This window comes from Manis pentadactyla, chromosome 2, assembly GCF_030020395.1.
Source record: "Manis pentadactyla isolate mManPen7 chromosome 2, mManPen7.hap1, whole genome shotgun sequence".
Taxonomy (NCBI): Eukaryota; Metazoa; Chordata; class Mammalia; order Pholidota; family Manidae; genus Manis; species Manis pentadactyla.
The window spans coordinates 190,332,495-190,348,841 of NC_080020.1; the positions used below are offsets into that span (position 1 = coordinate 190,332,495).

The 16,347-nt window shown below is 38.9% G+C and overlaps 1 protein-coding gene across 10 annotated transcripts in view; it reads right to left on the reverse strand.

Annotated features, from left to right (window-relative positions):
* The window catches only part of EML6 (EMAP like 6), a 269,209-nt gene that overhangs the window by 145,626 nt on the left and 107,236 nt on the right, over nt 1-16,347 (reverse strand). For 9 of the 10 annotated variants that reach the window (XR_008995844.1, XR_008995845.1, XR_008995846.1 and 6 more), the window contains exons 6-7: nt 9,942-10,127; nt 8,196-8,331 (exon numbers count right to left, since the gene is read on the reverse strand). Coding sequence is in view for 7 of the 10 variants with exons in the window: in XM_057497200.1 (XP_057353183.1) it covers nt 8,196-8,331; nt 9,942-10,127 (322 nt within the window). In the remaining 3 variants the exon portion in view is untranslated. The remainder of the gene's footprint in view (nt 1-8,195; nt 8,332-9,941; nt 10,128-16,347) is intronic. The other variant, XM_057497201.1, reaches the window with a different exon arrangement.

Genomic DNA, 16,347 nt, shown 5'->3' on the forward strand with positions numbered 1-16,347 from the left:
CAGGACGACCTAAGGCAGGAGGCATGACCTGAAGAGCAACCGTGGGCAGGCAGTGGGAGAGGTGACAGAGGTGACGGGAGTGAGAGTAAGAAAAGCACTTAAGGGACCAGGAGAACAAGAGTGTGAAGAGTGTGCACACCGTCCCTGCCGTGAATAAGGGTATTCTCAGACCTGAGGGTTGCTCTTTTGAATGATCTACACCAGGATTGCTCGGCCACAGCACTGTTAGCATTTAGCACTGGAGAATTAATTGGGGTGGCTGTCACTGCAAGGTGTCACTGTAAGGTCTTTAGCAGGGTCCCTGGCCTCTACTCAGAAATGTCAGTAGCACCTCATAGTTGTTAGGCTGGAGAAAGGAAAAACAAGGACATGCAAACAGAACAGAGAGATGCCATAGGGGGAGAACAGACCAGACCCCAAAGTCCGTGCCATATATGGAAAGGGGACAGCTCTTCCTGAATTCCAACCTGATGTGCCAAGACCCAGATGTCAGCCTCCTCCCTCTTGGAAGGAAAAAAGTTTCTAGTTGACTATTATGTCACCTTTAGCCAATCATACCTCTCAACACCCCTCTGGATAGTTTGCCCACTCCTCCCCCTCCTAACCCCTTATAAGAGCCCCACCTCCCTAACTGGGCGTGACTTCTCCGTAGTACCCAGGCTGCAAGAACATCACCCGGGCGTATTTAAATAAATTACCTGGCCCTTTGTTGCCTCTCTTTGCCTGCTTATTCCAGCTAGAATTTATCTTACAATAGTTGTGTAAATAAAAAATGTCTCCAGACAATGCCAAATGTCTCTTGTAGAAAAAACCATGATGGGGCAACTGCACCACATGACCTTCAGTGTACGCTGAGGAAGAACCACCAGGATGAAGAGTGGGGAATAATGATGTAGGCTCCCACCTCCAGGCCTGCCCTACTCCTGTCCACCCCTGCTCCGGGGCAGCAAAGTCTGTCTGGGGGAGATCTGACCATGACACTGGCCCCCTGAGCTTCTCTATGGGTGGCTGTTTCTGGCCCTTGGAGGTGAAGCTTGAAAGCAGCAGGCTGACACAAAGGACAGGGTCCGCTCCTCCCTCCGCGACCTTGTCACCTGCACTCCTCCACAAGGCTTGGCACACCAGTCACACAACACACTCTTCATTCATTCAACCAGCAGTTGCTTCCAGGGCACCTGCACATGCCAGGCACTGTTCTAAGCACAAGGGAGGCAAGAATGAGCAAAGATTCCTGCCCTTGTGGAAACAGACAACAGCCATAAACACGATAAACAGGTAAACAATGTTGCTCATTACAAGGTGAAAAGTAGATCTAGGAGAAGGGGATCAGGAGTGCTTGGGATGGGGGAGGCAGAATGGATTGCAATTTTAAATAAGGTCATCAGGGCAGCTTCATCTGAGCAAAGGCTTGAAAAAGAGGAAGGCAGTGGTCATGCAGACTCCTGGGGAGAGGCAGCAGCCTGGGGGTACAGAGACTGGAGCAGACAGGAAACTCCAGGGCAGAGGGAAGGAGGCAGGAGGGGGAAGGGGCTGGAAGGCCATCCTAACAACTTTGAGTCTTTTTTGGAGGAAAATAGGAATCATTACAGGATTTTGAAGAAAAGAACAATGCTATCTGAGTCAATTCTGTAACATCTCACTACGCTGATAAATAGTAACCGCACTAGAGGAGGTGAGGATTTAATAACATGGGTAACTGTTGAACCACTGTGTTGTATATCTAAAACCAACATAAGATTATATATCATTGATACTTTAATAAAAAAATTAAAATTAAAAAAAAGAATAATGCTATCTGGCACATGTAAATTTCAAACAATCCCTGAAACTACTATCCTGAGGATAACAACTGAAGCAGGGACACAAGGTATAAAGGAACTGCAGTAATCTATGTGAAAGATGGTGGTACAGACCAGTGAGGGGGCAGTGGGGGGGTGGGGAGTCTAAGAAGAGGCCTCTTGTATCCTGAGGACTTCAGCCTCCTGCTCTTGCTCAACACTAAGCGAATGCTGCCTGACCTCAGGCAAGTTACCTCTGGATTCAGTTTATAGTTCATGAGACACAGCAACAATTCAACAAATATGTGTTGGAAGTTCTAATAAACACACAAAATCTCTGATAAAATGTATAAAGGATGCTTTTTATAATAGCCTATCCAGTTCCTAGGCATGTATTTGACACTTAGCAGATGCTTAATAAATGTTTAAAGAATGGATAAATATGTGAATAATGCATCTTATACTGTGTGAATAATTGCTGTGTTTCTTTAGACATAATCATTTACAACCATTAATTCAAAGTATTTTATCACCATAGATGTAAATTCATTTTGGTTGCATTGCTGTAAGGATTATTTCTGGCTCTTACTGCCACCACTATAAATTGTTTAAGTGTCATTATTTTACCCAGATCATACATGTGTCTTAAAAATGATCAGATTCAAAATGTGCTGTCATGGAGTTGGTTAGGAGATATGAGTTAGAGCCCTAAACCTACAATTACCTTGATGCCAGTGACCCTGAGCCTCTCTACTCACCCATAAGGTGAAAGCTCCACACACACACATTCAATCTCTCCCAACTTGAAAATTCCAGAATTTGATATTATGAAATAACTGATAGTGCATTAACTACATTACATGGTAACTAACATGTACCTGTATCAGTATCATGGATACATGATAACTGAAGAATGTTTTGGGGTTCCAATATCCCACGTATCTGAAATTCTCTGGGGTCAGTTAAATCTTGTTTCATAAATTTTTGGTTTTAGACTCATGTAATACATCCAGCATGGGATCTGGGGCAGCACCATGAAATCAACTATTTCTGCAGTAAAGTATATGAATATTCATATGTATGAAGACAATAAACAGATTCATAAGTTAAGTTCAAGTTTTTCTGACAAATTAGTTTAAAAAATATTTTTAAAAAATGAAGCTGGACCCTTAGCCTCTACCATGTACAAAAATTAACTCAAACTGGATTAAAGAACAAAGTGTAAGAGCTAAAACTATAAAACTTTTAGGAAAATAAAGGAAGAAAGAAGCTTTATGATATATTGTACTTGGCAATTAATTCTTTGATATGAGCCCAAACCATAGGTAACAAAAGAAAAAAACATATAAATTGGACTACACCACAATTAAAAACATTTGTGCATCAAAGGACACAGTTCATAGAGTGAAAAGGCAACCTATGGGAGAAAACATTCACAAATCACATCTGGTAAGGGGTTAATATCCACAATATATAAAGAAACTCTTACTACTCAACAAAAAAAACACACCTGATTTTTAAATGGGCAAAGGACTTGAATAGAAATTTCTCCACAGATGATAAACAAATGGCCAAAAACTTTATGGAAAATGCTCAACATCACTAATCATTAGGGATATGCAAATCAAAATGACAATGAGATACCACTTCACACCTATCAACATGGCTATTACAAAAAACAAAAAAAACCCCAGAAAGTATTGGTAAGGATGTGGAGAAACTGGAACCTGGAATGTAAAATGGTGCAGCTGCTGTGCAAAACAGTATGGAAGTTCCTTAAAAATATAAAAATAGAAATACAATATGAATAAATAATTCCACTTCTGGATATATATACAAAGAAATTGAAAGCAGGGTCTCAAAGAGATATCTGCACACCACATTCACTGTGGCATTATTCACAATAGCCAAAAGATGGAAACAACCCAAATATCTATTGACAGATGAATGGATAAACAAAATGTGATATATATAATAGAATATTATTCAACCTTAAAAAGGAAGGAAATTTTGACACATGCTAAAAATGGATGAACCTTGAAGACATTATGCTAAGGGAAATAAGCCAGTCACAAAACAGCAAGTTCTATATAATTCACTTATATGAGGTACCTGGAATAGGCCAATTCATAGACACAAATAATAGAATGATGGTTGCCGGGGGCCAGAAGGAAAGGGCAATGAGTGGTTATTGTTTAGTGGTTATGAAGTTTCAGTTTGGGAAGATAAACAATATTTTGGAAACAGAAGGTTATGATGGTTGTGTAACAATGTGAATGTACTTAATGCCACTGATGTGTCTACTTAAAAATAGTTAAAACATTACATTTTGTTATGTATACTTCCCCCCCACCACAAAAAAAAGCTGGTTACTCTTTAAAAAATATTTGGCACTCTGAGTTTTTTGGCTTTCAGAACTGTAAATGCAGGATCCTAGGTGAATTAGGTCACCTGTTTATATCAACTTGTGCTGTTGGTGAAAACTTGTTTGCAGACTCACCAGTCAGCAAAAATCTAGTAACTCACAAATGGTGTACAAGTCACTAGTGCAAATAAAACACTAGTATTCCCTTGATTTAGGAACGATCCATCTGGCTTATAAAGGCCATTTTCTTTGACTAAGACTTGGGGAGGGGCCAGGGAACCCTGAGAATCAGCTCTGGCCCTGCAGTTCCCCGTCAACGGGAGCATGACTCATCTCTAAGATGGCTGACACTCAGTCTAAAGTAGGGTTAATTGTTTTCACTGGAAGTGAAATGTCTTAATTAGCTCAACCTCAACTATAAAGATATAAGAGAACTGATTGATACTGTCTCTCTATAATAAAACCGTAACACTTAATGTTTTTCTGAGTTTAGTGTTCATCTTAGTTCATCTAAACACTGCTCTCAGAGTGAGCGGAAGACGGTGGAGCAGGAAGCTCCTGAGCTCACCTCCTTGCAGGCAGACACCACGGCTGCAACTACCTACAGAACAACTTTATCTGAGAAGGACTTCAAGACTAGAAGAACAGCTCTTCCACAGCTGAAGATGGAAAGAAAAAGCTACTTCTAGAGAGTAGGAAGGGCAGAGACACAGTCTGGTCAGGAACCAAACCTCCAGCACAGCTACCCACAAGTGGTATCACAGGTGTGGTGGACCTCCCTAAGGAGCAAGGGGTTCCAGCCCCACATGGGGCAACCCTGCCCTGGAGATCTGCACTGGGCAGATGAACCCCCATAACATCTGGCTTTGAAAATCAGCAGGGCTGAACTCTGGGAGGACTGGAGGGCTATAGAAAACTGAGACTCTGCTCTTCAAGGGCCAGCATACAATCTCACTCACTCTGAAACCCAGCACAGAGGCTGCAGCTTAAAAAGTGCTGGGCCATAAATGAAGATTTACTGACAAATTTTAGGGCATGTGCTGGAGGGGCAGGTACCTGTAGAAACTTCCTTCAGGAACAGAAGTGCTGGCAGACACCAATTTTCTTACCCTCCTTCAGCCTAGCTGACCTGACACTGGCAGGCTCCAGTTCTGACCCTCTCCATCTACCTTGCTAGCACTCCTGGCTACACCCTGGTATTACTTTACAGACCTGTCCCACCCTACCCACCTGCCCTAGCAGGGGGTTCTCCAAAAGCAGCTCCTCCCCTACCACACCTGGCCGGTGGCCTTGGTCAAAACTGGCATCCCTCCAAAGCAGTTTCCACCCCACCACACCTAGTGGGCAGCCTCAGCTGAGACAGCACCCCTCCAAAGCAACTCCTTCACTGCGGTGGGGGCCCAGCCTGCAAGAGGGCTCCTGCAGCAGTGGTGGCCTGGTCACATCAGGAGGGCACACATGGCCCAGAAGATACCCCTGCAGCTCCTGGTTGTGGTGACTGGGGGAATTGCATTTCTGGGCCCTTTAGGACATCTTCGACATAAGGCCATGACCCTCAAGACTAGGAGATGTAGCTGACCCACCTAATACACAGAAATAACAAGTCAGACAGAATGAGAAGACAGAGGAATACATTCCAAATGGAAGAACTAAACAAAACCAATTGAGAATGGCACCCCTTCTCATGACTCCCGTGGGCTCAAATTGCAGGGTGGTTGGTATGACCTCTTAAAAGCAGTCCATTACTCCCTTGGAAATAAAAGCTATTGTCCTGCTGGTCATCCATCCAAAAATGCATGCTAACCCCTCCCTGATGAGGTAGGCCTAGGCGCTATAGGCTACATCTATGAGGCTAGCCTGTCTGCTGTGTACCCTGTACCTGCTTTGATCTTGGCAAGAGAGCGTGTGGGGGAATCTGCTGAGACTGATACAAAATGGAAGGTGTCCCTGGATGTCTTCTTTTGACCCTGGGAACAGGAGGTGGCAATGGGGTTAGCTGTGTGCAAACAATACAAACCCCTGGGTATATAGATGCTCATTCTGAACCAGCTCCTGAACTGTCTTTTGAGAGCCTAAAATCAGGGATATTGTATCAAGTAGAAAAGTATAGCAGGGTAAATATGGTTTCTGTCCTGATCCCCAGACTTTAAAATTTATGCCTTAGTTATATGATACAATTTTTTGGATGAGTTGGATAAAGTGACTGCCAAAAAAGGAAACAATTTCTGGTTCATGCTCCCCAATATCTAGCTAGTTTATGGCCTATAATCCCATCCAATAATTTCACTCATCCATTATCTAAGTATATGTTTTGCTCCCAGTTTACCTTAAAGGATATACCAAGGAGTTTCTGATTCAAGGCCAAATGTTGGTTGCTTTACTAATATTTTACTTTGCTCTTATAGGTGCTTGCTTGCTTTATCTGCTTGGGTATTTTTCTGGATAAAGTGACACTGGCCCACACTCTCTGGCCAAGAACTTAAAGGCCTTGACTGTCTCCCTGTCAATGCACTGTAGTGGACACTACATTTTACAACTTCCTATGTCGACCCCTATGCCTGGTGTTCAGAAGTATATTCACCCCACAATCCTGAGCTTCCATTAAGAAAACAGCCATCTAATCTCCAGATTGGCTGGCTGAAAACATACTTTTTTGTATTTAACAGATATTTACAGAAGGTGGACTCTTGGTACATGTAGGAAATACAATATCCAGTTCACTTCCCTGTTGCTTAATTATACAGAAAGTTTGGTTAAAAACAACATTATTTAAGGAGGATGGCCTGAAAAATAGGTAGTCTGTGCATTGTTCTCTCAGTCCTCTGGAATCTACCCCAGGCCAGAAGAGAGCTCCAAACACAGATGCATGATCTGGCCTGTGGAAAAACCTCTGTGGCCACACTGCCACCAGCCTGCATCAACAGGCTTCATGAACAACCACCCAGTGACTAACAGCTCAGTTCAGGCCTTTTGATGCCTTTGGGTCTCATGTCAGAGTCCTCTCTAGCAAGATTCTCAAGAAATTTCTTATTTCAGCACTGGGCGTAACTCTCCTTCACCTGAGCAGCAGGTAGTTTTCATCTTGTGGCCACCATGCCCCACGGCACAGAGCACACCCTCCCCAGTGCTGATAGCAGGAGCCACAAGGCACAAGGGCCCAGCTGAAGCGAGTGGACAGGGCTCCCTGCCAGCGCTTGTGAGCTGGTGTCACTCCTGACTTCACCTTGCCTTTCCTATTTCCATTTCCATTTGAAACCCTCTCACCCCCAAATTCTTTATCTGTGAAAATGAGATAATAAGCCTATCATCTTAGGAATTTAAAAAGAAGTATATAAACTGCTTTGTATTCTCAGGTACACATAATCAATGTATTTTAATAATAGCTAACATTTATTGAGTGCTGACTATGCACGATTCTAGGCAAGTGTATTTTACTTTGCAAGTGTATTTTACCTTCATAAAACTCAGTGAGGTTGGTGCTAGTATTATCCCTGTTTTGTATCCCCGAGGCCCAGAGATGTTAAGAAATTTGACCAAGGTCTCAAATCTGTAATAGGTGTAGCTTGGGTTTGAACCCAAGGCCCTGTGACCTGAGCCCATGCTCATAACTCCTGCAACTATGGTTAACTATTACTTTAAAACTTTTTTTAAAAATAATTTTCTTGTCCTGTTTTCTCACCAATTATTTATTTCCTTATTTCTTCTCAGAGGCTGGGTGCAGTTATATTTAGGGTAACCAATTTGCCTATAACTTTCCAGTTTTACAACTGAAAGCCCCATCTCCCAGGATACCTTTCAGTAGTTTTACCCTTATATCATTTATCTTTGCAGCAGGATCATTGCTAGTACATACAGATACTTTCATGCAAATTAGGAAAAAGGGGTATCCATTTATTTTTAACATATTTTTTATCTTGCATTCAACACATTTATGTCAACTGCCTTAAATCCTTTATGGAATAAGGTGGAGTACAGAGAAACAAATATAAATACAGTACTTCACACTGTTTTTAACACTCAGGGTTATGCATAAGTATTAATATATATTTTACCTTTATATCCTTGTTCTGTCTCCCTGAGATCAATTTTGGTTATTGGTTTGAAATCAGTATCCCATAATCGTATACACCCATCTCGTCCACCAGTGGCAAAGCCTTCTTCACAAGCATACATGCTAAAGATTCCAGCCTGTGAGTTAAGGCAGATAATACTCAATGCTACAGTCATTCAAAATAGTCATTAGAGTTGGGTCTTGAGAATTAAAAGCAAAGCAAAGCAAAATCAAAACAAAAATGCATAAGAACCCTTTGTTCTCTCCTGAAATCCTAATAGAACAAGTAGCCACTTACAATATCAGTTATTTAGGTTAAGAATTCATCATAACTACCAAAACAAACTAGTTCAAGTGCTCCTTTGCCATCACTAAACTGGTGGCAGTTTTGTAAATTTAAAAAATCATTCAGGAATTCCTTGATTAAATCAGGTATGAAGATCATAAATTCCTTTATATGACAACTGATCCTTATTAAGAAAAGCAGACAATGATGGAGGTGTCTTGTATAAATTGCTAATAAATAAATTGCTGCCAAAAATAACCAAGTAAAGATATGTAGGCTAGGAACATAAACACCCTTTCAGGTACAAAGGTACCTGAAATGCATCTCAATGAGCCCAAGAAGGCACTATCCAAGCCTAATTAAAAGCATAAATCACATTTGTTTTAACCTGCTAAGCATCCTTTGAATATGCTTTTTCACATCGGAAATAGCTTTCAAATCATAAAGATGCTTTTCCACAGGAAAATCTTTTACTTGGCCCATTCAAAAGTGTTATAAAAGTATAATGTTGACATATGATCCAATATAAAGAGAAATTAGGTTTCTAAAGCAGTTGCTTTTATGCATAAGGACAAACGCTGACTTCTTGTCCTAAAAGCTGTTTCATAATTGGTGAAGCCAAGAAAATTGGTCTTTATTATACAAGACAGTGAAAGATCTAAAATGTCATAGCTCTTTCATTATAAGTGGCTTAAACTTTTCTTCACATTAAGAGTAATAGGTGGCCAATTTGGAGACAATAAGCTAAAGGTCTATTGAGTTTCCAAAAACATTACCAAATTCCCAGTTACTACAACAGGTTTTAGCTCTCATATCATCTTCCCATTCTTCTGGGCATTTCCATGTTACCATCTGTAGATACAGCAATGTAACCATTTTCATATATGATAAAAAAAAAGAGCTGAGTTGTCAGAAGTGAAGTTCACCCTTGTTCTTACAGAGCAGACCGTTGAAAGAGTTTATCTATGGTTTGTTTGCATTTTAAGAGCTTGTGATGCAGACATGAAGGTGACACTTACTCATTCCATGAGGAAAATCTATCCTACTACCTAATGAGAAAATAATAGTTATCTACACCCTTATTATTCAACTATGAGCCACAGGCCAGTAGCAGTGACACCATCCCACACCACTGAGTCAGAATTTGCATTTTAACAAGATACCCAGGAGATTCATAGGCACATTACAGTTTGAAACGTGCTTGTCTACAAGATGAAACAGTACTAGTCTTCCAGATTTTAATAACACTAACCAGCCAGTCAATAATTGAGGGGAAAGCTAACTAAATTATTGTGCTTTTGAAATATTTATTTTAGATGAACAAAAATAATTTGGAAAATCTTTTGTGAATGTTTAGGGAGCGTTTAGCAGAGTCTGTCAATCCTAAAGCAACAGGAAAAAATAGAGATTTGTGACCTTACTTAACAAATTATTTCCAGATTTCCATAAGGGAATACTTACACTGTGTGCTCCTTGAATGGTGCGGACTAAATTGAGCCCTTTCCAGACATAGATGTCACCATTTAAAGCACCAGAGTAGGTGATATCATCTTTGGCACATGCAAGGCAAAGGATGGTCTGAAGGTCCCCTGTTTTGCCAAATATCCCTCGTTTTGCAGTTAGGGCATTTCCACATAGTGTCCAGAACTAGAAAGGAATTAAATAAATAGATCCAAAGATAGAGTATTCTGATGTATTACATTATTGGTATTTGTTTGCCTGTATTTCAGTACATTTTACATAATTTTTTGAACTAGGTAGGCGCACTTATATAATAGCTGAACTAGGCACACATCATTTAACTTGTGTCGCTGCAACCAACAGAGAACTGCAGAACTTCTTTAGCCAATTACAAGCAGCATAAGAAGAACCTGTATATATATTTTAATAACTTCTGAAGTTCCCAAATTCCAAACCTTTGCTAATTGTTCACTGGCGATTTAATACAAAATACCAATGTTCTCAGAGTTGGAATAAAGTAGATGTACCATCACATTTTTTATTCTTTGTCAAATTATAGAACCAGTGTGAGTTCACTGTTTAAAAATACAGAAATAGAAATGTAGTTCAAGTTCAGAAAAGCATAAAGAGGAAAACTGAAATTATCCACAACCTCCGATTAACACATTGATATATCTTCTAGGAATTTGTTGATGTATACAGAAATAATTTCTTCCTAACTAAAAATGTTTTGCATCTTCATTGTGGAAATGTTATTTAGAAAATATGTTTCTGGATATGAGTGACCTTTCCACATAGCCAAATAACTGACTTAGTTTGAGTTGCATAATTTATCATGTGGAAGACCTTAAGCATGAAGCTTGAGCTACGTTACAGAAGGCAGCAGGGAGACTACCATGGTTATAGAAACATTAAATATTTGCTCTGACAGTTTTTTAAAATGTAACACTGGTATGACTTTACTGCCACGTATATTAAGGCCCTTTACACTTATTTGATCTTCATAAAACCGTTGAGAATAGGCTATATTATCCCTTTGGAAGTTAGGGGAGAAAGGCTAAGTGGCTTACAGAGGGTAAGGGCTCAAAGGGAGGTATATATGAGAAAATACTGAAGTCTTGATATTTGCCTTGAGAATTTTAAATCGAATTAAGAAGATACATATAAAGCCAGAGATATTTTTCAGGCAACATATTCAAACTACGTATGAGTGACAAGGGAATTCAAGGAGAGAGAACTATGTTGAACTAATTGGAATGAGCAAGAGTACTATTTGGATCAGTTATGAGAAAAGAAATTGCACTGGAGTTCAGGACAGTGGGATTAGGCAAATCCAGGTGACAGGAAATGTGTGAAGGAAAAAAATCAGTGACAGCCCTAATAGTGCCTGCAGTAGAAGAAAAATGGTGGTCCTCTCAGAGGAGCTGGATCAAAGAATCAGTACTGGGAGGTTTGTACCACCCGAGGACCAGGACTCAGACAGCTGAGGAGGAGGTGGCCTTTAAGGAGGATGACAGGCAATTGTGCAACCATTTGAGACAATATAGGATTTTTTTCTCTTTAAGGAGGAATGTGTCATTCATTTCCAGTGATTCATTTCTTGGGGTATTATTTTTTATATGAAAAGGCATTAAAGTATATAAGGAAAGAATAAGAAGGTCTGGGGGAAAAAATAGCTATAAGCTTTGGAAACACATTTAACATTTAAATATTAACACTGAACCTGAACCAACTATTAGATGCAAACAAATGCTGGTTGTCCAAACATACCAAAGAACTTGCTATTTGTGGTGACACTTAAGTCAGGCATTTTCCTTTCTCACTATATCTCCCCATAAAGAGTAAAAGGAGAGTAATTGTTTTGTAATTATTATCCCTTTAACTTGTGATGTGCACTTTCTGATCTGAGTTCTTGCAATATTTCTAGATGGGTAACCACAAAAATAGAGACCATTATTCTCAGACACACATGTTTCTGATAAAATCACCTAGACAGATGGTAAAATACCCAATATGTTACATTCCAGATAGTCAAATGATTCTTTGAAAAGGCATATATAGATATAATGCCAGGAGAGGTACAAGACTTTCTGCACAAAGTGGACAATCACCAAAATGTTCTTTCTTCTTGAGAAGCACTTTCTGTTTGGAATACAGTGATGGTTTAGAGTAGCAACATATTAAATCCACATCAAATGAAGAGATATTGTTTATCTTTTCCAGTCTCCATTCACAGATGGTAATGCAAATTTTGTGAGAACTGGCAAGTACCTTGGAGTTCATCTGGCCCTAGGTAATTTCAAAGGTCCCTTCTGCCTATGATTCAAGACTGGAAAAGGTCCAACAATATCCACAAACCTGGTAGACTCATCTGCTGTAGAACCAACCAAGCAAATACTCAACTGCTACCGTTTTTCAAGCATTCACTTCAGGTACTTGTCATTTGCCTGTTTGCCAAACACTGGAGATTTGCAAAACCAGAAAGGATTTCATCCTACCTACAAAAATTTCACAGAAAAATATTTTCTTGGAGCGCATCAAAGATTTTTGCAGTCAACTTGTGGCTGGAATTATGCATATATAAGTCAGGTTTTGGAAAAAAGATAGGGATGGAACTGGATGTAAAAAATAGAGTGAAAATAATTTGTTGAAGTCTGCTAAAATTTGTTGTGGATTTCTTTCTTAACAAAATTAATCAAGAATGGCTAAATGGGCATTTGTAGATTCTTCCATTTTAGGTAAAAATTGTTGTTTTTGCTTAGAAAAAATGTATTAGTCAGCTAAAACACAATTAGCAAATTTAACAGGAAAAGCAGCTCTTTGTATTTTCAAATGAAGTTCCAGGCTTTGTCTGTCTCTGCTTTTAGAATTAACTGACTGAAAGAGTTAACTGAAGATGGAAAGAAACAGGGAAGAAGCTGGAGATTATATCAATTAAGCAGCTAATCTATTATTTATAATAACCTGGGTTTGGGTGGGGGGAAAGTTAAACCAAGATAAAGTCATTAAAGAAATAATTTTGAAGTAGAAAAAGCTCTACACCAGGAGCCAGAGTTTAAGTCTTTTCTGTGCCTCCATTTTCGTGATTCTAGGAAATGGAGACAGAAATTAACATTATTGTGCCACAACTGGCTCCACACATCATTCAATGTAACTCAAAGTTAGAAGGTAGTGATCATCCCACACCCCTCCTTTTTTTAAAAAAAAAAGGAAGAAATTTATCCTCAGAGAGATTAAACAGCTTTCTCAGAATCAAGAAGAGGGAATTAGAATCAGGATTCAAAGTCGAATGCCTCCTAGGTCTTGGCTCCTGCACTGTATAATAGGCAGGTTGGATGGTGGCTCTGGGGTCAAGGTCCCAGATTCCAGGGAGCAGCCACAGCCTAATGGAAATCTGGCTCATTGTGAGTTCATGTATTTCTCTGCTTGTGGCTGAAAGAATGCAGTGCCTTTGCTATACATCAGTCTGATCAGAAACCCATGTTGACAGACATATCTTTGAATAATAAAAGTCGTTAAGGGAATTATTATTTAATAGCTGCAGAGTATTTTACTAGCCAAAATCTTTCAAAATATTGGTTCCCTGGAAAGAAATTTAAGAAAAGAAGTTCTTTGGTGATGAAAACACTGATAATCTTTGAACATACTATGGACCAAGGACTTTTCTGCTTCTTAGTCCATGAGTCCATGGGTGACCAATCTCTTCCTGGGAACTCTTGCTGGAAGTGCAACCCCTCCCCTTGGTTCTGCTGCCTCTCAAACCCTCCTACCAAACCCACCCACCTGCCAAGGCTCAGCTCAAATTGCATCCCCTTTCTGGAACACTTACCATTTCTCTAACCAGTGGATCACTACTTTATCCCTAGAGAATTGTGGTTTTGTCTTTCTTGCAGAATGTTCTAATATTTTAATTGATAAACTTCCAGCAAATTAAAAATAGGGTCAGTTTTAATACCTTCACATGGGTACAAACTCAACTCATGTTTATCAAATTTAATGAGTCTTTCAGTTGGACTGTATAAGTCATAAGAAAGGATCCTTCAACTGCTGCTGACAGCAAAAAGTTACCTATATTCAGCTAGCATACTCTCAGGTCTTTGCACAAGGATTACAAGGTGTTTTTGAAGCCCTAAGGTGCTGGTAGGACATGGAATATCTTTGAAGAGTAGAACCTATAGAATTATCTTTCTTTCCCCTGCTTTTTCCTTACTTATTTTTTCTTATTTTGGAAGTAATACATGTTATCATAAAGTAATTTTTTAAAAAAGGGAAAATTTAAAAATCATCCATCAACTCGCTACCGAGAAATAACTGTTTACCAATTTGTGATATCCTTGCAATTTAATTCCTACACAAAAATATACTAAACTTTTAAAGACAAAAACAAAAAGCTACAAATTTATCCCACCCAGGAGACTATAGATCTTGACCTAATAACATTAAATCATCATTTAAAACACAATTTATAATGATTGCATAGTATTTCTCCATATGGATATACCATATTTCAGTTCACCACCTGGGAGCAGTTAGGTGTTTTCAGGTCTTCTTTTGTTTGGCTTTATTTGTTGTTAAGTTATTCAGCAGTGAATCAGCATTTGGTTCACATTCCTAATAATTTCCTTGGGCTGAATTCCAAGATACCGTACTGTCTTTGCTCACTTTGATAGCACATGTACTAAAATTGGAATGAAATTACTGGTTCAAAGAGTATCAACGTTTCTAAGGCTATTGATAGATATTGACAAATTTCTAGACGGAAAGACCAGAAATACTCATTTCTGATACTTATTTACCCTTCCACTTGCAAGGTTTGAGACTGTTTATTCACTAAATCTTTGCCAGCAGTGGGTACATTTCAATCATAATTTTGATAGATTAACATTATTATTTTAAAATAAATGAGATTTAGAACTTGGCAAACAATACTTCTGTTTTTGTCAATTATCTATGTTCTTTGTCCATTCTACAGATTGGCTAGAGGTCTTTACATTTTAAGAATAAGCATGCTTGTTGCTTACTTTGCTGGAAACAAGGTTTGCCTCTTGTTTCTTGTGGGGTGGGATGGGGGCAGGGAGTGCAAGGTAGAATAACATTTATTCAGTTGAATCTACATTATAATTTATGGTATCTTTCTTTGCTTCTACATTTAGAAAGGTCTTTCTACAACTTTAGAGCAGTTAAACATTTACTGATATATTCCTTTAGTTACAGGGTTTTTTTTAACATTTAACTCTTTAATGCCTAAAGAATCTATTTTAGTATACGGTATATATAGTAATGATATATTACTTCTCCCCCCAAATAGGTAAATTGTTCTATTGCCCACTGTCAGAGATACTATTATATTTTAAACTGTCATACATATTAAGGTCCATTTCTCAGCTTTCTTTTTTTTTCTCGTTTATCCTTATCCCAGTCTTACACTGTGACCACATAGTTAGGCAGAAAAAAGGTTAATGGGGAACTTAGAGGGAAAGTTAACATTCTCTGCTTAGTTGTTTTGCAGAACAAGATGTTCAGGTCTCAGGAGAGCAAGTGCTCCTCTGACTACAGCCTTGAGAACCCCTCCCTGTTGCCAGGGGCTGAGACATTTAGCCAATCATTACTCCTCTTCTGTACACCAATCCGAAATGCATTGAGTTTTCACCTTATTTGCATAATCCTGTGCCAATTAGAAGTGTACTGAGTTTTCACTTTATTTGCATGGTGGACCTAAGTGAGAACTGGCTTGTTCTTATAAAGGAACAGCCCTGTACTTTGGGGAGGCACTGCTATGGGGGCTACCCCTAGTATTTCCCTTGGTGCAGGTAATAAATTTTCCTTTCTTGTAATCTGGTTCATTTAAGTCTTATGAGCTAACAGTCACCAAGAGATGAACCCTTTGCATTCAGTTACAGTGCCGTTTTCATTATTGCAATTTCATAAAATGCTTTAGTAAATAGTTCAGATTCTTTATAATTCTTTTTTAATCCCAAAGTTCTTGGTTATTGTCATTCTTTTATCCTTCCAGATTAATTTAGAGTTATGTACAGAGAAAATGTCAGGTAGCAGCAACAAAGACATTTTAATTGGACTAGTACTAAATATAAATTAATTTGCATTTATAATTTTGAGACTTCACATCCAGAATCAAGGTTGTGTGTCCATTTGCTCAAGTCTTCTTTTATATTCCTCTGTAAAGTTTTGTAATAGTCTTTAAGTAAGACTTGCATGTTTATTGCTATGTTTATTTTTGAGCATTTCCTCATCTATCCCTTTCTCACCATTAAGGAGGAACAATACAAAGGATAATGAAAAATTAGACTAAAAGAACAAAAGAATTGGGAAACGAGGAGTTGATTGGAAGAATAATATAGATATCTACTCTGTTCATATAGAAAAGTACCATTTTTGTTCCCACAGA